Raw genomic sequence first — 22,880 nt, 5'->3', positions numbered from 1 at the left:
ATGGATTTTTTTGATTGATAAAATGTGAATAATAATTCTCATTCTTACATTTACTTTGGGCAATTTGATGAAATTCAGAACTTTGATCAGGATATTTTGCTAATATTATTTGTCGTAAACGAATGACTCACTCTTTTACGGATTGAGTGTCAAATTCTAATTTGAAGGATGACTAGTGACTTGAACTGCAGGTGACAAGATAAGTTTATTGCCTACATCGAAAGCCATTGGACAGTAAAGCAAGGAAAAAATGGGTCTTTTAACGATATTGAAGAAGATGAAGCAAAAAGAGAAAGAACTGCGGCTTCTGATGCTGTATCCACTTATTTATCCAACACTCCACAGCGCTTTGCCAAGTTTTCGCTCCTCTCGATTACATTCGTTGCCTAGGGATAGTGACGTCGGGGCGGTCGGTGGTGAGGTGGGCTTTCAAAACATATATTCCGTAAATGACATCATAAGAAACCATTCATGGCAAGACTAAAGAAAGCTGCCCCCATTCTCGACAATTTTGCAAATCAGGGTGTCCAGGTGCTTCAACAATCTGTGAGTGTGAGGGGTAACCGGAGAAGTCGGCCAGTTGCGAACTCGGCCAGCGCCGGTGCCGACCAACTCGGCCAGTGGGAGAAGTCGGCCAGGAGAAGTCGGCCACTCGCAACAAAGCAATATGATTGCATACGCATTCTCTTCACAGTTGAATATGCCAAACAATTTTAACTTTTTACTACCATAGTTTTTGTTATTTTGTCGGTTTAATACTACTACGAACATTCAGTAAACAACTCAAAGTCGAAGAGCTCCCACATCCACCCTGCAAAACATGTACGGTCTGCCTCAGTGTTTCTGAAGATCGCGCGCGTACCGTGTTAAAGTTCAGGCAAACATTATGCCATTTCTTCAGTATAATTCATGGCTTGATGAGTCTTAACTAATTTGCTTCACCATCTCCTATGACTTTTTAACGAACTTCAAGTGTGACTATGACGAAGGCTGCAAAACTCGCTACCACGATCGCGATACACCGCCATGCGATCTGTGAAGTTTGCAAACATACGCTCATCTTATGAATGACATTTAGATCGCTTTCGCATATAACTTTAGTAAAACTTCAAAAAAAGAAACACTATAATGGAGCATATATTCTAATTGGATGCATACTGTACTGGCCGAGTTCGCCCACTGGCCGACTTCTCCAACTGGCCGAGTTCGTAACTGGCCGAGTTCTCCAACTGGCCGAGTTCGCAACTGGCCGACTTCTCTTGTATTTGTGTGAGGTGTAGTCGCTGGCGATTTATTGCAGCCCCTATAACACAGAAAAAAGGTGTCACAAGGGACCAATATAAACCACAAGGACTGCGGTTTGGGGCCTCTAGGGAAACTGTTGTTTTCATAATGTAGTTTGGGCCCAGTGTTTTCCAGGTGACCCTATTGTATAGTATATTGTGGGTTTCATTTTATTCCAAGTACATCTGAGTCCACAGATGTTCCGAATGTACAGTCATATGAGATGCAAAGAACTATCAGTATGTACCGAGTATATAGTATCTGACGTGTCCTTAGGGTGAGGCAGCCACTGCAAATATACACACCATGGACATATCTTTTCCAGAAAATTGTATAAGATATTGTGTATTCCTTAACCATAATACTCGACTACAGCGGTTTAGATAATGCTGGCAAGACAACTATTCTAAAAAAATTCAATGGGGAAGACATCGACACTATATCCCCAACATTGGGATTTAACATCAAAACCCTTGAGCATAGAGGGTAAGTTCATGAACAGTTTTATAGTTACCACATGTATCAATTTTGTCAACATACGATAGATGTGGATGATGTTACTCTGTTATTCAAATGAGCATGCACTGGCCGGAAGACTTTGACCTCCCAAAGAAATAGCAATATCACCTTACATTAGAGCATACGATAATGGTTGTACTTTCAAAGTATCTAGTTTAAGGTCCATTAACCATCCAAACAACGCGTTTTTTACATCACACATTCCATCAACCAATCTGCACTACACAAATATGGTATATGCAGGTTGAACCACACTGTTAACAAGCTTGATGATAAACGGATGGAGAGGTCACTGCACAAATGTAGACAATCATGAAATGTACCAATTTTACAGCATGCTCATCAGTCAAGTCATCACCAGTCTTTGTGCTTTTTCAGTTTTAAGTTAAATGTCTGGGATGTTGGTGGCCAGAAGTCACTGAGGTCGTACTGGAGGAATTATTTTGAAAGTACAGATGGTTTGATTTGGGTTGTGGATAGTGCTGATAAAAGAAGATTACAAGACTGTAAAGATGAGCTTAGGGCTTTGTTATTGGAAGAGGTAAGACCTACGTTGCACTATACGAGCGATTTATAAGGGTTACAAAAAGTAAGATTGAATTTTCAGGAGAGAAAAATATATTCAGGATAAAAAAATAGAAGTATAGCAATAAAGACTTTTCTGGTGCAACCCTTCCTCATACACTGGTGAAGGATCGATAAATGTCTGGGATTTTCCACTCTTCATTCAGTGTATTTAATCCTGGATGTCCAGTTTTGTATCCTGAAAATTGAATTTGTTGATATATTTTTTATCCTCACCAGTGCAGTGTTTATAACTCCCTTTCCCAGGGTGTTTTTATTCAAAGAAAAGAATAGCTTGCATGTTTTAATTGAGATGGCAAGTTCATAGTTTAACCTGTTCACCCCAATTCCCTGTAAAGAGGTCCACATTCACCATTGATAACAATGGGTTTGGGCCAAACCATGGTGGTGAAAGGATTAACCCTCTCAGTCTGATATCAATCTCGCACAAAAAATTTAAGCATCTATTTTCTGTGTAAGTGTTTAGTTCAGTGATGATGTAAGACCTGATGCACTTCCTACGTTGATTGATGTAATTTAATTCTACAGAGATTAGCTGGTGCAACGTTACTTGTCTTTGCAAATAAACAAGATTTACCAGGTGCATTAGAGGCAGAAGAAATACGTCAGGTGAGAACCACATCTCATATTTAACATTCAGTAGCTTTTGATGCTTATGTAATGTTCTACAAATATTCTTGTTTGTCAACACAGTCCAGCTGTGTACTGTGTCGACAGGTAGGAGACAATTCTATCTATTACCTGTGTTGTAATGTCATGCAGTTTGCCCTGTGCAGGCTGCAAAATTTTTTCATATGGTCAGTTTGATGTGGATATCAGTCTAGAAACTCATATAGTTTAGCCAATATTCAGATACTCCAGTCACTCTTAATGACATCAATAAGTACATCAATTAGAAGTTAAATTGTATCGGAGGTACTACTGTATGTGACCTTCAATTTATCAAGTCACATCCAGTCCTACTCCCTAATTATTTGGTGAAAATCTTTCTTCATGTTTGTTGTGGCAATAATTAATCATTTTTAGTATTTGCAATTCATTCTCTACCTAAACAACAACAAAGATTGCTACTTGATAGATTATTGTCTTGTTTGTCTGAATTAAATATGTTCATTGAAAGACACTGTGGACCATCAAACTTATCCAGTCAGAGACATAACACAGTCACATTCCTCTAAAGATATTCTCTTACATACATTACACAAAGACAATATCTTGAAGCATTTTCCACAGCCTTCCCCGTTATTTCAAACATTTTCCACTTTAAATTCACTTTAGCCTTGACAGTCAGATTCCTTCGCTCCTTGTTTATTTTCCAATGAGTTCATGTTCAGCAATAAACATCTTAGAAAAACTGTTTTTTAAAGGTGATATAAGTAACTTGAATTTCCTATATTTTTTGAAACTGGAAAAATTTTATCACAGAAAAGTAAGCAAACATAATCCATACTTTTTAGCTTCATGATGACACTGGTTACTTTAATTTACTGCTATTAACCTTGCTCACCCCAATTCTCTGTGAACAAGTCTACACTTACCATTTATTACTCTTGGTTTGGGCTACACCATTGTGGTGAAAGGGTTAATGAGGCCAGTAAAATCAGATGTCAAATGATGTCTCTTTGTTTTGCTGTTAATTTGTAGGCACTTGAACTTGACAACATAGCATCACATCATTGGATGATATGTGGCTGCAGTGCTGTGACTGGAGAGAAGCTTCTGTTTGGTATCGACTGGGTGATTGATGACATTGCATCTAGAATATTTACAATGGACTGAACAGAGAACATTTCCTGTGTGCTGTATCTGTTGAGATATGTCCTTTTGGTGTCAGTGAAACAAATTTAACTTTGTTGTCTCTCAAAAGTTTCAAAAATTGCCCTCTTTATATCATGACACTCTACAACAGTTAATGGGTGTTTAATTCATTCAATTTGATATTATATTTGATTACATTAGACATAAATATTGAACATCTGTCTTGCAAAGATGTCAGAGTAATATTGTTTGAAGAGACAAGACTAGTAGCAAACCTACAAAATGCCTCATTCAAGCAGCTTCCAACAGTCAAATACACAAGTAAAATATCAGTATACGTAATGCTTTTCTGTCAGTCTAGAAGAGCCTCTCACTTGCAGGTGCTCTGTGTCCTCCAGAACCTAGTGCCTGAAGGTGTCTTTAGTCCATCCACCTGTACACTCTTGTGAAAGGGTACAACTTTCCATTTCATATCTGAAACTATATTTTCCTGTTTAACGCCTGTGGGGAAGCCCAATGAATTGTTTTTCAGGAAATATACCCTTTTTGTACCCCAAAGTGGAGATATTTGTAAATAATATGGTAGGGCTTAATGCCAAGGTTTGAAAATTGCTTGTGAAGTCTTGGGCTCCGTTTGTCCATCCTTAGATATCTCTGCTTTAGCCACTTCCTTTCAAACCAGGTTCAAGGATAATACGCTATGGCATACATATGCATGTCTGTTGTTTTGGTTATGGCATGCATAATTAGTTCTTATTTGCTTAATTAGTGATTTTTGAAGAAGAGTTCTGTTTCCAGAGAGACTGCACCTAATTTGATAAAACTCTGTACAGATGTTAGTCACTCAGAGCTCTAATAGAGAACAAACCTGACTTAGATTAAGACTGTTGGCTGTAGGACCAGTGCTTGTTGTGGTCCATGCCTTCCATGGGTACAAGTCAATGTAATTGTGTGATTAAAAATCTTTCATTGATGACTTCTCAGATTCAATCAAAATTTGATGAATGTTTTTTAATTGTATAATGCAAAATATTTAATAATGTCTTTTGTACATTTTTCACTCTTAGAAATATTGATTAAGTTAAAACTGACAGCCTAGAAGTGGAGTTTATAAAGTTGTTCATGGAAATATATAAACTATCATCATAAATACATCTTGTTTGTGTAAGCTGTAATGAAGACAAGTAATCACAAATCAAAAAAAGGTTTATTGCTTTGACAATGTTACAAAAGTTTGTACAAAAGATGTCTTTTGCATTGATAAAGAGTACTTAAAATGAGTTGATGCTGCCATTGCAGTGGTGTTACACTCTGTGTTGCATGTGGTATAGTTGACATAGAGCGGCCTGTGTAATCTAAAGGGGCAAAGCAATTGCCTCCAAGCATGAAGAATGTGGATCTCCTGAACTTTGACCTCAAAGAATCATGAGTCTTGTAGCTTTTTTGTACCTATGTGTGAAACAACTAGAGTGTATAATGAAGTTTTATTTCTAAGTAATGTTCTGCTGTTGATTTCTTCTTCCCTCAAAGCATATTAAATATAGCAAAATGTTTTTAATAAGATACTGCTGTATACTGTTTGTAATGTTTTCTTTTGTAAAACCTCAGTGTATTTGCCTGCATTTTTATTGCAGACTATACACTATGTGAATAACATGCAGTAAGTCGTCAGTTAGTGTCAAGTACCATCAATAAAGAAAACGCTCATTTATCAAAACATGCATTTTTATGTAACAAATAAAAGGCAGGCAGTCTGCTCTTCATCTTCCTTCTTTCTTTTCCTTTTGAAACGATGGTGGAAGCTGAGTTGGATTTGTGGACGTCAAAGTGGTAGGAGTGTTGAAAGTTGAAGCCTCTTGAACCCTTTCACCACCATGGTTTGAACCAATCCCATTGTTTTCTATAGTAAAGTTGGACCTCTAGAGAGGGAAATGGGGTGAAAGGGTTAAAATGTACACAGCTTCATCTCATGAGGGTCTGTGATTGTAAAGTGTGCATTGTCCATGTGCTGTTTACCCTGATTAGTAAATCTCACTGAGGTGCTCAGCATTGGCTTTGAAAGTTGACACAATATTGCTGAACGATGCCATGCCATTGATATTCATATTCAAAGCTGTTCTGTTGATAGTAATTCACTCACAAAAAGTAAAAATGCCAGGATTCCAGTCAGAAATGGTTGAAGAGTGGGCATGACACTCAAGTATGATGAGAGAGGGAAGAGATGTATCAAGTTCATGCAAGTAAAGTCAACTCTGTTACATTTTTGAAGCAGCATGAATATACATCATAAGACATGTATGCAAAAACCATACATGTGTAATGCACAATTAGAATACTGACACTAATTTATAAGTTTTTGGAACAGCTTAATTGCAAATTGAGTACCGGCTTGAAAATAGCCGGTATAATTTGTATTAAAATCTTACTTTCACACTTTGAAAAATTCCATCCTAAAGTTCCATGCCATCATGACAGTCCCAGCGGCAATGTAACAAGTCTTCAATACATTGAAAAAATGCCAAAAGTGTTTGCTCTGTAGCCTGTGATTGAAACATGATATGCTCCGGGCACAGTAATGCTGAGTCTTTATTCTATCCGAGAGCGAAATTAACTTTTAAACTCCGTGGCAGTATCGGAGAGTAATGACTGTTTGGGTCTGTGATCAGTGGCAACTGGTAGAAAGGTTTTTGAAGGACCACAGTTTTAAACTTGTTGTGAAATCATTGACAAATACAAGGACACTAGATTTCTATTGACTTTGACCTCACATTCAGAAAGTGTGAAGAATGTCTGATGGCATATCGTTAAATATTCATTTCTTTAAATAAATACACGTCAACCTGTCAGGTTTGTAAAGTAATACACTTCAATAGATGCTGTCATGTACAATAATTGATAAATTGAAAGTTGTGAACAGAAAATATTACCCAATGTTAATCACCTGTTAATAGCTAAGGGTATCTGAGTTCTACCAGTTACTGGCATGATACTCTCATGTAGTTGATTCTATGAGGAGTCAATTTTGTAAATTTTACATGAATGAACCAAATAAATATACGACAAAATGACGTTTTAACAAACTCACAATTTACACTTCCCACAACGTTTTCTTTGTCTTTTAAAAGAAAAGCTAGTTTCTTGAAAACACAAGTCAAACTTTTGAACTCTTTGTATTTGTAGTCAATGGAATACCGTATGTCAAATTATGAAAATGCTATAAAAATCATTGATGCCCTTGTTGAACAACAATCATTACGGAGAATGATAGCCTTGATGGCCTCCTTCACTCTTTGAAACTTAATGCTTATCAAAACACAAATTAAAGACAAAAAATTACAAAACTCTATAAATTACCATTTCTGATTTCTGTGGGAACACGAACAAATAGTTACCACCACTTGTAAAAGGCATCAATGTTAGAATCGGCAAAGAAAAATATTTTTTATACAGGTAAAATTCCCTCCAGAAATAGCTATCATCCGTAAATTGGAACTTCATTGAAAAAATATGTAAATTTTGCAGAAAAAAAAAATTCAAAATCAAAGCAAGTAATTGACCGAGTTCCATTTTTAAACAGTTAAAATTAATTCAAAACAAAGAACCTGAGCTGCTGAAGACTGCAAAAAGACAGTTGCTAATACGACCCTCTGAAAGTTATGCAATTAGTTCCAATATTGCTTCCCAGAAAGTGTGCCCATAGGTTTTGTGTCAGGGGAATTTTCCAAGCTCTTGATTTAGGTTTATCTCTGGAAAAATTATCATTCAGATGTCATGATCACTTTCTTTTGTTCACGCACTGCTTCCAGATTTTCATCGATCATCTTTTCACGATGTTCCTTCTCAACCCAGGGTGCATCAACAATATTTTCTCGTTTCACACTCAACGGTTCGACCGCCTGGCCTTTGTTCTGCCGCTTTATTTCCTGCATCTTGTTGACCACCGCCTGTGCCTGCCTCTCCCGGTCTTTGCGGATTTGCTCCTTGTTCCCAAACACCAATTCACTGGGGGGAGAATTCAAGGCAGAATGGAAAAGGACACAGCTTATATGAAACTCAGATCAATCCATTGAGCAATTTTGATGTGAAGATGATAACAAAGACACAGTGGCGGACAGAAATACAAAGTGCACTGAAGTGAGGAATGGGGCTGTTCCTGGTCGTAGGTTTGTTGCTAAATGTGCATGTGCACAACATCACACACTTCTGCTAGAAAGTCAGACAAATTTTGTCAATGTTGCATGGTGTGCTTGTTGTTGCATGTTGTAATCTGAGTATTGCTTGTTGAGTAGAATTTTAGTCGTTCTCTAATGGGTTATTTCCAAAAATCGTAATCTAAATTTGCAAACAAATGATTACATTTGCATATTAATGAGCGAACAATGTCATTAATGAACAGCCCTATTGTGAAAAGACAGAAGATTAGTAGTAATCGTGTGATGATATTTTCTAGCAAAACTGGTCAAAATGCACTGGAAACTCTGCAACAATTAATAAATTTCCTTCCAGCAAACATTTAGCACAGTGGAGCCAAAAGGGAATCAAATGAAAAGAGTGTGCTGTGAGATTATTGAACAAATATAGACGTTTTGAAGTGATAAATATCTTTATTACAAAATTAACAACATGAAATCTTTCACACGGCTTTACACATACAAACTCATCTACTATTCAGAGTCAAGAGTTATTGGTCAGTATCTGGAGACACTTCCTCAAGCAAGTTTTCTGTCATCTTTATCAGCTTGCTAAAAAGCAATATAGAAGAAGAATGAAGAAAGATATGGGAAGGCAGTTTTGAACAGTATGAGATAATTAGCTCAAGATTTCAATGGACAGTGCCAACTTTCTATGCATTCTGTATGTACATGATTTCTTGTGATAAGGTAAATGCTCCATTTTATATCTACTCTGCAAATACTGATAAACTTTTTTCAACAAAAATTCAAACCTTTTTCACACAGCAAACTGAAATCAAGGAGCTAAGCATGAACTTCACTGACTGTAAATAGTGTGAAAAAATTCTGAAAGTTGACAAGACCATTGAAGAGGAAAATGGGAAAATATAGAAACACAGAAATGGAAGTCATGATGGACAATGAAAATATGGCAATAATAGGATCAATAGTGAAGAAAAGTTGCATTTCCCTGCCGGAAAATTTCAGCGTTCTGTTAGTATTTCCTTGTAATCAGAGGTCATTCATACTATACAGGGCTCAGAAGTGGGAACTAACAAGTTACTTGCCACTTCTGAGCCCTGTAACCTATAAACGTTGGCAGCTAACTTTAATGCGCATGCCTGTAATTCATATTGAGTTTTCATTCTCAAAAATTTCACAGAAAACCACTTTTTTGAAGTCATTTCACAAGGATTATGTTTCCTAAAAGTCTAGAAGGATGTACAACTTGACTCATACCCAATGGCAACAGAAATATTTCATTTGAGCCACATCATAGTAAGTGACAGAACAGCAATGCAAATAAAAGATTGTAATGGAAAGATGAAATCTATACAAAGAAATTTAAGTTTCTCATACCTGTAATCAATTTCTCCATCACGGTCCTTATCCAGGCTGTTTATCAGATCATCGAGCTGGGATTCACTCAGAGGTATATTGGTGCTCTGTGCGTAGAGAACCACAGTGGTAAATGTTTTGTTATAAGTACTTTCTAGGTCTGAAGTTAATTACGATTTTCGAGTCTATCACTAATTTCTAATAGACAGTTGAACATTCCGACTTAAGGTTCCAAGACAAGAAATTGACCATTTTAAACTAACAATTCTCTAGTGTTTAATAAGCTAAGAACCCCCGTAAATTGTATATTGTCGGAAAGCCTAGCTATAGGGCAACATTTTGGTTACCATACTGTCAACATTGTTTGCATAACTATCACGTGACAGGTAATTTGCATAACCTTTCAAAAATCGGTTTTCCCTATGTTTTGTTTCAATGCTTTGAGATATGTGGCCGAAATTTGTGTGAGTGCAAGCTGTCCTATGGGTCTTCAAAAAAGTGTCTCAGAATTTTTTTAAACTTTCTTTAACAGTTTTTATGCCAGAAAAACTTCCAGAGCAGTGAATTTAACCGTAGTTGATTTCTTTAAAATTGCGCTCCAAAAAAACTAAGCAAGATATAAAAAATCTGAGACACGCTTTTGAAGAGTGTTATGACAGCTTGCATTCCAGCAAGTTTGAGTCAGATATTTTGAAGTATTGAGACAAAACATAGGGAAAACCGATTTTTTAAAGGTTATGCAAATTACCTTGTCACGTGATAGTTATGTAAACAATGGTGACACTGTGGTTACCAAAATGTTCCCGTATATCTGGGCTTTCAGAAAATGTATACTTTATGGGGGTTCTGAGCTTATTAACCATTAGAGAATTGTTAGATTAAAAACGTCAAATTTCTTGTCTTGGAACCTTAAAAGAAAGTAGCATGTTGGATTTTGTACAAGCCAAATTAGCATATCACTCATCGTGGTGCATCTCAGTTTTATGCAGTCAAACAAATGGCCTTTTGATTAGGGTTGGTGGTTGGCCTGTATGCAGGCAATACAAATCTTAAACAAACACAAAGCAACATGCAGAGAAAGCTGTCGTATCACAAAGAAAACAAAAGTCTTTACATGCAAGCCATAGAGGGCGTTCAACAATTCGGCCTCTCTAACCTGTATGCCCCTTTTGAACTCTTCCTTGGACACACTCATACTCTTATCCTTGTCAAATCTCTGAAACAGATCCAAGAGTCTGAGATTGTTCTTTTGAACGTAGTCCAACAGATGAGCCATCGGATCCACAATCACTTTCTTGACCTCCCTGTTGTGTTTGCTGTACCCTCCAGTACCACCGTGCTCGATTTTCAGATCAGGCTTCATTTCAAGAATCTCCTTCAAAATGTCTTCAAACTCTATCGTGATTAAGATGTCCTGCAGAAAGTTATCAAACAGAGACTGAGAAATTAACAAACTCTGTATGCAAATCCAACATTGGTTCGGCTGAATGTAGGTTTGAAACTTTTCATTGAAATAGGGTGTATAGATTTTAGAAGCAGTGCAAACAAGGTTCGTATTATACCTTTGATAAGTCTTCAAACCTCGCCGTCGCCATTTCCTTGTGCACTGCTTAAATTTAGAATATCAAAAGATAGTATTTAACAGTGAAACGATAGTAAACGTATGAAGTATTTTTCCACATTTCCGCAAAAAAATAATTGAAATTTGTTTTCCTAATATTTATAGATAGAGACATGGAAAGTTTTGATGTGTTGTATCATTACCGTTAACCTGATGTCCATAATTGCACTCTGTGGGTTGTTTTTAATAGCCATAAGAAGGGTTAGGGCTCCTGCCGCTGTAATTGGGTTCTTTCCGATCTGGACGAGATAATATAAAGAAATGTTTATAAAGATATGAATCGCAAGAAAAGGGCATACATAAAATAAAGATGTGACAAGAAATTATTGTTTTATAGAAATGTTGTCAATAATGCATTTAGGGGGAAACCCACGAAGAAAAAATTCAATCAACTCAAATATATGACGTAGGTTTACGTTATTTAGAAGTGACAACAAAACATCATGTGTGTAAACAAAATATAGATAATGTTTTATATATTTATATGTTCAAAAGAGGCTACGCTTTACTCACCCTAAGAACTTTCAATGTGTCATTCTGTTCCAATCCTTTCGAAATTGAAAGGGCGCCCTCGTTTGTGATTCTATTGTTCGTAAGATCGAGGTCCACAAGCTGCTTGTTGAACTTCAGCGCTTGGCCCATTGCCAATGCACCTTCATTGCCGAAACCATTCCAAGACAGATTCAGCGTCCTGATTGAATTGTTTTCCTACAATCGTGATGAATAAAATCCAAATAGTTGGCCATTGTACCAACATCCATTGTTCAGAGACAACAGTCAAGCTGACTAATTTTGTATCATGTCTCGAAATTAGACCACATTACCTTTCACCACCATAGTTTGGCCAAACCAATTGTCAATCACGAGTGTGGGCCTTTTTACGGGGAATTGGGGAGGGGGAACACGTTAAGTACACTTCATTACATCGGTGGTATGGAACACAACATATAGCTTTTGCAATACGTATGTGATGACATGACCGCTGATGTTTGTTCTCTCTGACTTCTGTCTCAGCGACATATTGCTTACCGACATGGCTTTACAGATGGCTATTGCTCCACGTCTTCTAAGGTGGTTCCAGCTTAGATCCAGGAGTTCGATTGTGTCGTTTGATGCTAATCGATAAGAAAGTGAGACCAATTATTCAATTGAATGACTAAATAACATACCCGCGCATCTATTTTTACTTTGAAGAGCCGAGTTCATGTCCATGGAAACGTCATTTGAGATAAGTATCACTTATGCAAGGAGTATACATGATAAGTGTTCTAACAGCTGGTATTTGTTCGCATCTAATTCTCATATCTTTCTTTGCATAACCTTTGGTTATCAAAATGTGTCTAAATTTATATAGAAACAACCAACTTCTAACAGTTCTGTATACATCAGAAATATCCCTGTCTTCTGTCGCACTTGTAACCAACCAAGAAAGACAATACAGACTTCCTTTTAGATTTGTATGGGATACTATGTAGCGATGATCGGCATTATGTATTTTATTCTTTTCTTTTCTATTCTATTCTATTCTATTCTATTCTATTCTATTCTATTCTATTCTATTCTATTCTATTCTATTCTATTCTATTCTATTCTATTCTATTGAAACTTTTACTCACCGATGGCTTCTCCGAGGAATTCGCCTCCAACCTCTGAAAATTTGTTATCGCTGAGAATGAGTTCCTTAAGTCTATAGTTACTCTGCAAAGGAATAGTTTAAAATACATTATTATATTGCATGACGAGGAAACCCCCTCATACTATATATTTTCAAAAAGCAGAGACTCTAAAGTTTAGTAAGGTAGCAGTAGTTTACTCGAAGGATGCATTTATGAGTCACGTGACAACATCAATGCAAACTAGCCATGCAACAACTTGACAAAGGCGCCATTGGAAGCAAGAATGATGAAAGAGTGGCACAGAATACTTGGATGAAAACGAAGTCATACCTTGAGAGCGTGGGTGAATGGTTCTGCGTCCTTGTCGGCAAATCCATTACCTGTACAGTGTGTGTAATAATAGGGATTACGAGAGGTAGCCTGAATAGGGAGGGTTTTTTTCGATTATTGCGGTGTAATTAAACTCAAGTATAGTATTCCAAAGTGATCATTAGTACCGGTAATATCTTCAGATTTATGGTATACTTGCGCAATCTGGTGCTATGTATTTTAGTCTCAGAAAAAATAAAGCGGTCCTTCGGGCGTTTTAGGCTTTGTAAACTCTCGGCTTCTTGTTCTATGTCGTTGTGTAAAATCTGTCTTGTTGTACATCGTCGTTGTGTTGACGATATTTGGGGGAACAGTAACAAAGAGGTTTAGGATTATTACCAACAGTTATTTTGTACTTGGCTGCCAGGCGGGGGAAATGAAATGCATTTTGTTCCATCGCTCAGCAGAAACGAATGCATAGACTAGCGTGTAGCAGCCCTCACACTACACTGAAATCCAAAACACTTTTCAGGATTGGTCTATAAGTCACTACTGATGTATGAGTGCAAAACATCAAAATGGTTTTACCTGACAAATTGACTCTTCGTAGAATCGTATTGCTTTCCAACATACTTCCTATCGCGGTAGCACCTAATGACCCGAGTTTATTGTACGCTAAATTCTGAAAATAAATGAAGTGATAAATATCAATAGGTCTATCACATTTTAATACAAACTATCTGTATTGTTTTCTTTAAATAGAGAGTCTAAGCTGTCGTGGTGATCGATTCCGACTCAGAACCATCAGCTACGTAATCTTTACTTACGAGTTCTGTAATGTAACAGTTTTCTTTCAGCATGTCAGCCACGTATTTGCCTCCAAGACCTTCTATGCAGTTGTCTTCCAGATCCAGAGAAACTACAACTGTGTTCGTCTGCAAAGAAGAACACATTTTACGATGAAAATAAACTGCGTTCATGATTCATTCCTCGGGCGAGTCGCTCGGTATTTTGTAAACGAGAGCAGCTAATTATCAATAGCCATTTGCGTTATCTTAATAAATACATAATTACGTGCATTTTCCCCTCATATAGAATTCAGTGTTCCGTAAATTTGCCAGAACTCGCTTGCGACACGCCACCGCTACTCAAATGAGACGAATGTGTGCCCCGATTTTGTCAGAATGTGTGATTACATATACGTATAAATACAAACCGACTTACCACGAGTGTGATGGCTATAGCCTTGGTGCCAAGGGGGCCAAGTCCGTGGTGTTTCATTCTGATTTTGTAATCTTGTATGTGACGCAAGAAATACGACACAGGTACGATACCGTATTCTTTACACGACTCAATATAGGTTGACCTTCCAGTACTGTCAAAGTCATCTTTTATGTCATCTAAATTGTAAAGCAAAAGATGAAATTGTATTGTCAGTCTGAATAGTTTCTCTGGGCGTGAAAGCAAGATAACTGGGAATATCTGTGCATTAATGTATCTTTGAAAACTGATGTGAATATACTTTACTAACATATAGTGATTGAGAGGGCAATTATATACAAGAACTTTGATTTCGGAATTTCTCGTTACCACATTTTCAGTAGGCATAAGTGTTCGCAAACACATACTGTTAATGATCATCAGTGGTTGAAAGACAACTGTATCATTGGATAACCTCAGAAAACTGGTTTACAAAAGATTGTTCTGCCCTGTTCAGTGTGATTTATAGGAATGATTACATTGAGTGTAAAGTTGAAGGCCCCCTTATAACATTCTGGAATTTTCAAGAATGAACACCCTGGATTTTTGTGCCCCCCTCCCCCGCCCATTTTGTCTTCCGATCTGCTCTCAATAATGCTTGTTCCCTAAAGCAATCAAACGCTATTAATTTCTTTATCAAAGTGCCATGCCAATTTTATAGTATCTTCACGTTCGTATGGAACGGTATACGAATAATAGTGCCTAGGCGATCGACTACCAACAATATCGTGTCATAGTGCCATGTAATCAAACCCCGGGAATCACACTGTGGCTGCCTTTGCGAAATGGCGATACCCGTACATTTAATCCTTTTTATTGTGTTGGTGATAGACCAACTGCACACTGTTTTACTCCCAAGCTACAGACTGGAACAACATAATTTTGTTTTATATAGGTCGTGATTGAGAGAGAGAGAGAGAGAGAGAGAGAGAGAGAGAGAGAGAGAGAGAGAGAGAGAGAGAGACAGAGACAGAGACAGAGACAGAGACAGACAGAGACAGACAGACAGACAGACAGACAGACAGACATCCACCAACTCCGTAACATTTATTCTCTTAAATTTCGTATCATAAAATTCACTCTTTTTTAGATATTCACCATTTAATACCTTCGATTTCCAAATCTGTGTCCCAGCCACTGTCACTATCAATGTCTGTCTTCAAAGGTACGCTACCATCCTTCGACTCATCCTCGTCCGCGATCTCTTCCTGACTCGGGGGTGAAGACAGATCCCTCGTCGGTGATCGGCTGTAAAATGACTTACTGAGCTGCGTGTTTGGACCAGATTGGTCCCCTTCGCGGTACTTCAACGGGGACTGCGCCCTGGATGTGTTCGCTGACGATACCCTTGTATCGCCCTCGCCCTACAAAGATAATGTATATGCCCTTTGTTAAAAATAAAACTGAGTTATTCAGATATATTGTGCACTAGATGTGCAGTTCTCCCTCGGTAAACAAACAGGTAATCAATAAACGTGCGATCATACACGTTTATTTAAATATACAATAGAAAACCTTGGTGTGTTATATTACAGGTGCGTAGAGATATTTATCAAATACAATAGAAAACCTTTGTGTGTTATATTACAGGTGCATAGAGATATTTATCGTACAATGCGTTTCAGATTTACACAAAATTTCAGTGAAATGCTTTTGACAATTTTTCTTGACTGTTACCACAATGAGATAATACTTGCCCTGTACAAATATTACACGGTGTGATTGTGATCATTTTGATCAATAATAATCTTTTAGGGACGGGTATCGGTTCGGTAGTTTATGTCCTGAGTAACAGAACACACTAAACTGCAAGTCACACTTTTCTGCGTTCGAAGCAGATATTTTACGTAAAAGTTAGAATTGCGTTAATATGAATTCTAGCAAGTAGGGAGATTTTATGAACACTTGAAGGGTTAGGTCGTTTTAGCCTGACGCGAGACATGTGTGATATTTCATTACATAGAGCAAGTAGGATGGAAAAGATTTTAACATATTTGTAATGGGCAACCGTAGGGAAATAAGACTAACCACGTGATAAGCCATCTAGAATACTGCAGTGTTATATGGTCTCCATGGCAAGTAACACAAATTGATAAAATCGAACGTGTGTAGAAAGTATTGATTTTATTTTATGTTTTATATCAAATGTACAAAAATCATGAGGGCGAGAACAGAAATATCAGTATAGCGTCACTGCTCACTTGCTTGTCATTTCTACCAAAACTTTGCTCAAGACGTCTTAAATCGTGGTGTTGCCCTGTTTATGAACTCCAGTTTTCTATTCAGGATGACAGATTTCCAACAATTGAAGTGTGGGTATGAGCCTTAACGTCTGCATCGAGTTACCAACTATTACAGAAAACAGTTTTACATTAGGCCGAAGTATTTTCTCTGTATGCTAAAGGCACGAAATACTTTGTGTCTGACGTATACGGAGTGTACTATGGAGTTTTGCTGGTTTTGTAATTGTGTATTATTATTTCTTTAATGGCACAATAGCTGAAACTCCGATACACGTAGATTTGCTGAGAGACGTCATGTCCATGATGCAATGCCAATCAAGGTTTTGGTATCATGAGTTTTTTCTGTGTAACATTTACAAACACCAGTTTTCATATTAAAGACAATTATCACAGCGAAGTGAGATAATCCTACGAGCGTAGGCCTGACTCACTTTGAGTTGAATACAATCTGACGATTATTGACGGGGAGGGCTTTCGTGATATATCAGAATTAATCGGCGATGCCCTAATACACCTTGCAAGTAACGGATACTCATCATTGCAACGATTTGGAGAATTGGACGAAAAATAATGCAAAATTACCGATGAATTGCAACGATGCATGCCTCCTATTATTTCAATAATTTGAAAGGAAGCAAACGATAAAATTGGATATTGTTACTATGGTTTCACTCCTGTCTTATTGTATTCTATAATTGACCAATTACGTAGGAAATCATGGTGGATGCACCTTGCTTTAAATCGAAATGGAAATGCACATTATTGAGAATAAGAAACCTGGACTCCTTCTAATCACCAAGCAATTAAAGACAATTGCAACATGCATTAGTAGGGAATAATTGAGTCGATTGGCTTGCGATGCAAAACCACACACACCAGGTAAAATGTCTCTCTGTACTGAGGCATACTTTACTTTCAATTGCCATATCTTCTATTATGTCTTACTCTAAGCTCTCCCTGGCACCTCAGGTACGCTCAGCAATGTATCAGAGAGTTATGTGAAAGAAAAAGCTTTTGTATCGGGTGAGTTTCTCCATGAGGAGGGAGAAAGGTGCCATACTTGTCCCATTTGTCGAGTTTGGCATCCCATGACGTAATAAGACATGGACTTTGAATAGTGAGAATTCGGTCGTTTAGCTTTTACAGCCCAATTACAGGCCTGTGTTTTCCGGCTATTAATTGCTATTTGATTGTGTTCCACTCTATAATGTTTCTCGTTATTTCGACGTGCTTTATTTCCATGGGGAGGATTGTTAAATGGGAGTAGCTCGGTACCTCGATAATCCAAATGATTGTTCGCAATCTCACAGTATGCCATGGCCTTGGACACATCTATGATCGCAGTAGGGTGTTACGTCTTTCATTGTGAATAAAACACTTTTCATTCACAGGGCTGTCTTTTTCAATACCCAGCCGCCACAAGATGTTATCGCACACAGCAGAGGATATTATTCGATGCAGGCCAGTTGACCATACTAGTACTTTCGATGACGAGAGTTATTTTGGTGGAACGACATGAAAGATTGTGTGTCTCATGTGCTGTTTCTTGTGATTTTAGCTCAATGTTGTGAATTTATTGTTCTTAGATTTCTAAAGCTATTATATTCCTTGGAGATAAGACCTGACATATTAAGAATTACGGAATTCTAGTTGTAAAAGATGAAATTTAATAAAGGGTTATTGAAAATCACATTTTTATTTTCTTGTAATCGGACTAAGTGGTGAGAATACAATTACATCTCTGACAGAAAAAATAACATGATTGTATGTAGCCACGGTGACCACAACGTTTGGTATTCTTGAAAATACCACAAATAATAAACAAAATTTGTTAAATTATTCCTTGACTTTTATAATCCGTGGAACAATGAATCGAGGTCACATGACGAAATCGACTATACTGTGAAGTAATGGACATCGCTATCGACAACATAATACGATGCCATAGTGAGTTTGTGTACTCATAGAAATCCTCAACAAGTGGAATTAACAGCATACTGAAGTTAGGGCATGATTATGTTGAAGTGATGGGAATATCTGTAAAAGTCACGTGTTTTGGGAGAGTAGCGTCACCGAGACTAGAGGATTGTCGTAGCAGCAAGGTATTCTAACTTTTAACCAAACGATAACACCTCGTGGCTCTAGATGTTACTCTTCCTGTCTCTAGTGGCAATCTCCATAATCGAAGTTTGAATTTGTATCTGTTCATCTCAACTTTTCTTCCCGAAGGCATTGCTTTGGTCGTACTGGCACGTCATAACTCAGGTTGTCATCTGTCTAAATCCATTCCCGGACATTTTTTTGCCTGTCTATCAGTCATGTTTTATAGCATTCGTCAAACGACCAAGTCTACCTTGACATTCTAAAGAAAACCATTTAGTACTTATTGTTATTCTAGGGAATATGGAGACTGGTTCTTCAGAAATGCGCTTACCAATTGAAATAAGAGGGAGAATTTATACTATGAGTAAGAATATGTTTGCAGAGATTTAATTTGAAATTCCTATAAATCCGTGATGAAATATATTTGTGGACAGTTATACCGTTCGTGTGGATTTCAATGACACGAACTCATGCCTATTTCCTGAATAAGTCGGGAACATGGATAGGGTACCGGAAATTACGAATTAAACTATTCAATGAATGGAAAGAAGTATAAGGCGTGACGTCACAGGATTGAGTGGATCAGGATCGCGAATTAGACAATGTCGTCATCAGGTATGATGTCACGTCACGTTTTGCACGTCACCAAATCTTTCGTTCAAAAACAATGAGATGTGGCACTATGGTATTATTGACAACGCATAGAGGAAGTCAAGTTTTGACCCGATGCCATCCAGAGGATTTGTGACAGAGCACTTTCCACTTTTTGTTCTAGAACAGAACATAAGCGGCCCGCGTCTGCACTGCGGTTTCCATAAGCCATCGAATTACAAACGGAGAGACGGGTTCATAACACGTTTCGGAACCATGGTTATAGCATAGACAGGGGAGTGTCCGCTCCGCTGCCTTTGGTCACAACAACATGGGTTACAACAGAAACATAAACACAAGCACCTCCTATAGGTCCATGCCACCATAACACATAAAAACACACACGCATAACGTCCGTCCCTCTCCCAGTAAGTTGACTTTCGATTATAACAGTATGTATTCATGAGCACGGGGCTATAAAGAAAGGTCTTTCTTTATACCTCCATGGTATGAGGAATGTGATCAACCCTGTTCTGATACATCGTTATGAGGGTTTTTATCAGCCATGTTCAAGTACGTCGTTGTGAAGACATGGCTATACCCATTCCCATACTATTCGTAGAAGAGATTTAAAAACATTTTAAATTTAGATTCAGATTTTACCATTCGATCGATCCAATTCAATACCAATTGTCTAATTTCCTTTCACATTCCAATCCCTTGTTCTTGCTATTCAATACTAATATTTTCAAAGCCAAGGAGGGATCAATTGTTTGTTTTCCGCTTCAATAATGACTTCTTTTCCTAGCATGACACAATAGATCATTGGCATGCACCTGACAACCACATTTCGTTATCAGTCCACAGGTAACATTCATTATCTGAAAAACTAGTTGGAGATGGAGGCTTATAAGTATCCGTACTGCGTAAATTGGTCACAAAAGTACAGGACTCTTCTAAAAATTGGGTAATGGAAGATAAAAATATAAATTAAATTGTCTTAGAGCATATTTGTGTTTTCATCTCGTTCCAAACAACTTTAAATTCGTTTCACATCCATATGTAAATTATTTCACGTACTTGTACGTATGCGAACTGCGATGACGCTCGATATTTACTTTGTCAAGGCAATCTTCAGTATATAATCACACTCACGTGTTTACACTTGATAAACATGATGAACAACCTCCAAGCAAATCTTTGCTTGTTGAGTCCTGGTCGAATGAAGGACCGTCAAATCAGCAACCGTGTCGTTTATGGATAGAAATGTCCTCAACTTTTAGAGCTTAGCAAAATCAGATCCGTTCAAAAATAGTATTGAAATAGCACCACTCTATCTATGTAGGTCTACATACTAAGATGTAATTTTAAATCATAGTTTCCTGTAAAGTTTATGTACATTCCCGCTAAAACTTTACAGGAAACTATACAAGTAAGCAACATTTTGCAATTGCTGTAACTCATGGTTTAGAGCTATGCGGTTGCTTCACGTTTGAGTGGACACAATGGGGTAGGATCAATATACTGAATATAGTGAGATACGGTTGATGACTTTTCAAAACCACCTGTTGCTCGTCATGCTCAAGAAGCAACCAGTGTCCGCGTTTTGCGTCCGAGAGAGTCAAACCGCCTTCCTGCGTGTAAGTTCTTTTTAGCTCCATGCTCCACGCTACCGTAGGAATTTCATGACCACAATTGTCTGCTTGGTCAATATTTAGAGCGATGAATACCGTCATGCTTATCGCCTGACTTGTCGGACCTTGGTTTTATGGCCATCCCTACCTACTGTAACAATTCTGTTACATAACAGTTTGTCACCCATCTAGATGCAGAAAATGCCGTCTACATACAAGTCCTAAGTCTCAATAACATTAATTATTATGCAGGTAATAGACGGATCATATTACCTCCATATGATCAAATTAACTTTGAACTTGCTGACTAAATTAAGGTTCCAATGCCTATCTTGAAGAAGCCTTCTGGTACGACTCAAAAATATTGAAAATGTCAAACAACCATTGCTTAATCAACCTTCATCGTCACTTTGCTCTTGTGTACTGAGTCTCACAAGACTGAACCGTGGTAATTTTTTGTGATATAATGAACAGACTGGTAACAATATTGGCTTGTTCTGAAATGTACTCGCAATGGATACAAAAAAACCCCAAAATATATGGTAAAAATCTGTAGAGGAAAGGCCCCATAAAATGTTTCAGTAAATATATCAGAATGGAACTTGTAGTTGGCCTTCATGGTATATTTGTAAGCCCGGCGAATCTGAAGTATTGTTTTGAAACATTGAATGGGGAAATGTTGTTGCCGATGTCATTGGTGATCCGAAACCCGTGATAGATGCAGGCACCCACATGTCTCACGTTAAAAACTCATAGAAAATCATTGGACCGAGACTCCAGCCCAGAGTTGTTTCACCCAGTCAACAAACGACATGCATGTTTATCGCGTACTCGTTAAAACACTTTCTTCGGTGGAAGTTGTTTCGTTTGCCCTTTGTTACGTTAATGCTAGGTAAGAATGGCTCTAATTGAAGAAGATTTTTAACACCCAGCAAATAATCCCTTGTCCCTTGTTTGTTTTTAGTTCCAAATAACATTATATGATTTAGGCTGGTTTTCTGACGCCTACAGGTGCACCACCACGTATGACTTTAATTGTGTTCAAAAGTATATAGTATCACAGCATTTGAACTGTCGGTAGCAGACAAACTCGGTGTCTGTAACTTCGTTTGGACTGCAATACTTTACCTTTTCATTTCCATCGGCGTCTGGCACGTCCGGTTCTTCTTGTCCCACCGGTATGGTATTAGCGTCAGGTTGAATTGTATCTGGTGTTGACTCCATGCCAGTTGTTGACCAAGTTACGCTACTCACTACTCCATGAGTCGATGTAGCAACCTGACACTTCTCTTTCAATAAATCAAGTGAGTAAACGCTCTAAGTACACTCTGCAATGTAGTCACACTTACGTTCCACTCCGAAGCGCCGGTATGAATGACAAAGAACGCGCTCATTTGCATTATTCATTTGTTGCCTGGTTACGCGTAACAGGAACGTAGATCAAGGCAGGCTGTGGACGAAGACCCTACTACTGTGAAGTGTTGGCACACATCGAGGCCCGTATACTTGAAACGATTGCGTATAAAGACGGAAAATGAACGAAAAACGTAATATTAGTTTGTTGAACTTGCAAATTGGAGTGTAAACGTAACCTGATGTTTTAAACTCACAAGTCCCAAGACATTCGATCGAAGCCAAAAACTTTTAATTGGAAATAAGAGTTGAATTGGATTTTTTGGTAAGATAATAATCCGTTTATCAAAAAGCTGACGGTGTTACAACGGAATGGCGTAAAGCTTTTATGTAATCCCCGTAAACACTTGTAAGAAGGTCGATATGCTAGTCAATACTGTTCAATTGAAACGTCCCGCCATTCAGATCATCATCTTGATTGGCATCTACGACTT

At 37.7% G+C, this 22,880-nt stretch overlaps 2 protein-coding genes across 3 annotated transcripts; one reads left to right on the top strand and one right to left on the bottom strand.

Moving 5' to 3' along the window:
- Positions 1 to 132: 132 nt before the first annotated feature.
- On the top strand, positions 133 to 5,914 carry LOC139149407 (ADP-ribosylation factor-like protein 2). The gene is made up of 5 exons (XM_070721153.1): positions 133 to 315; positions 1,660 to 1,770; positions 2,182 to 2,344; positions 2,917 to 2,997; positions 4,033 to 5,914. Exons 1-5 carry the CDS (start codon positions 251 to 253, stop codon positions 4,165 to 4,167), a joined length of 555 nt encoding a protein of 184 aa, XP_070577254.1. The 5' UTR covers positions 133 to 250; the 3' UTR covers positions 4,168 to 5,914.
- LOC139149406 (leucine-rich repeat-containing protein 74A-like) lies at positions 5,335 to 22,393 on the bottom strand. Of its 2 annotated transcripts, none has more exons than XM_070721151.1 (13): positions 22,162 to 22,393; positions 15,571 to 15,826; positions 14,427 to 14,602; positions 14,030 to 14,137; positions 13,791 to 13,884; positions 13,224 to 13,273; positions 12,894 to 12,975; positions 12,307 to 12,392; positions 11,791 to 11,985; positions 11,421 to 11,516; positions 10,813 to 11,070; positions 9,678 to 9,763; positions 5,335 to 8,148 (listed from the first exon to the last, which is right to left on the bottom strand). In XM_070721151.1, exons 1-13 carry the CDS (start codon positions 22,255 to 22,257, stop codon positions 7,905 to 7,907), a joined length of 1,827 nt encoding a protein of 608 aa, XP_070577252.1. In that variant the 5' UTR covers positions 22,258 to 22,393; the 3' UTR covers positions 5,335 to 7,904. The 2 variants fall into 2 exon arrangements, with proteins under 2 accessions (XP_070577252.1, XP_070577253.1); XM_070721152.1 differs by lacking the exon at positions 5,335 to 8,148 and adding an exon at positions 8,727 to 8,888.
- Between the last annotated feature and the right edge of the window lie 487 nt (positions 22,394 to 22,880).

The sequence above is a fragment of the Ptychodera flava genome, chromosome 14, assembly GCF_041260155.1.
Source record: "Ptychodera flava strain L36383 chromosome 14, AS_Pfla_20210202, whole genome shotgun sequence".
NCBI lineage: Eukaryota > Metazoa > Hemichordata > Enteropneusta > Ptychoderidae > Ptychodera > Ptychodera flava.
The sequence above is the reverse complement of the archived record's forward strand: the minus strand, read 5'-3'. Positions and strand labels throughout refer to the sequence as shown.

Excerpts from the sequence above, each read along its gene's own strand:
- LOC139149406 (XM_070721151.1), bottom strand. The coding sequence starts at position 22,257 with ATGGAGTCAACACCAGATACAATTCAACCTGACGCTAATACCATACCG. Across the intron at positions 9,764-10,812 it reads AGTTCAAAAGGGGCATACAG|AGCACCAATATACCTCTGAG; the intron begins GTTAGAGAGGCC and ends CTCTACGCACAG. Across the intron at positions 8,149-9,677 it reads GATGGAGAAATTGATTACAG|TGAATTGGTGTTTGGGAACA; the intron begins GTATGAGAAACT and ends TTCTCCCCCCAG.
- LOC139149407 (XM_070721153.1), top strand. The coding sequence starts at position 251 with ATGGGTCTTTTAACGATATTGAAGAAGATGAAGCAAAAAGAGAAAGAA. Across the intron at positions 1,771-2,181 it reads AAAACCCTTGAGCATAGAGG|TTTTAAGTTAAATGTCTGGG; the intron begins GTAAGTTCATGA and ends GTGCTTTTTCAG. Across the intron at positions 2,345-2,916 it reads GGGCTTTGTTATTGGAAGAG|AGATTAGCTGGTGCAACGTT; the intron begins GTAAGACCTACG and ends TTAATTCTACAG.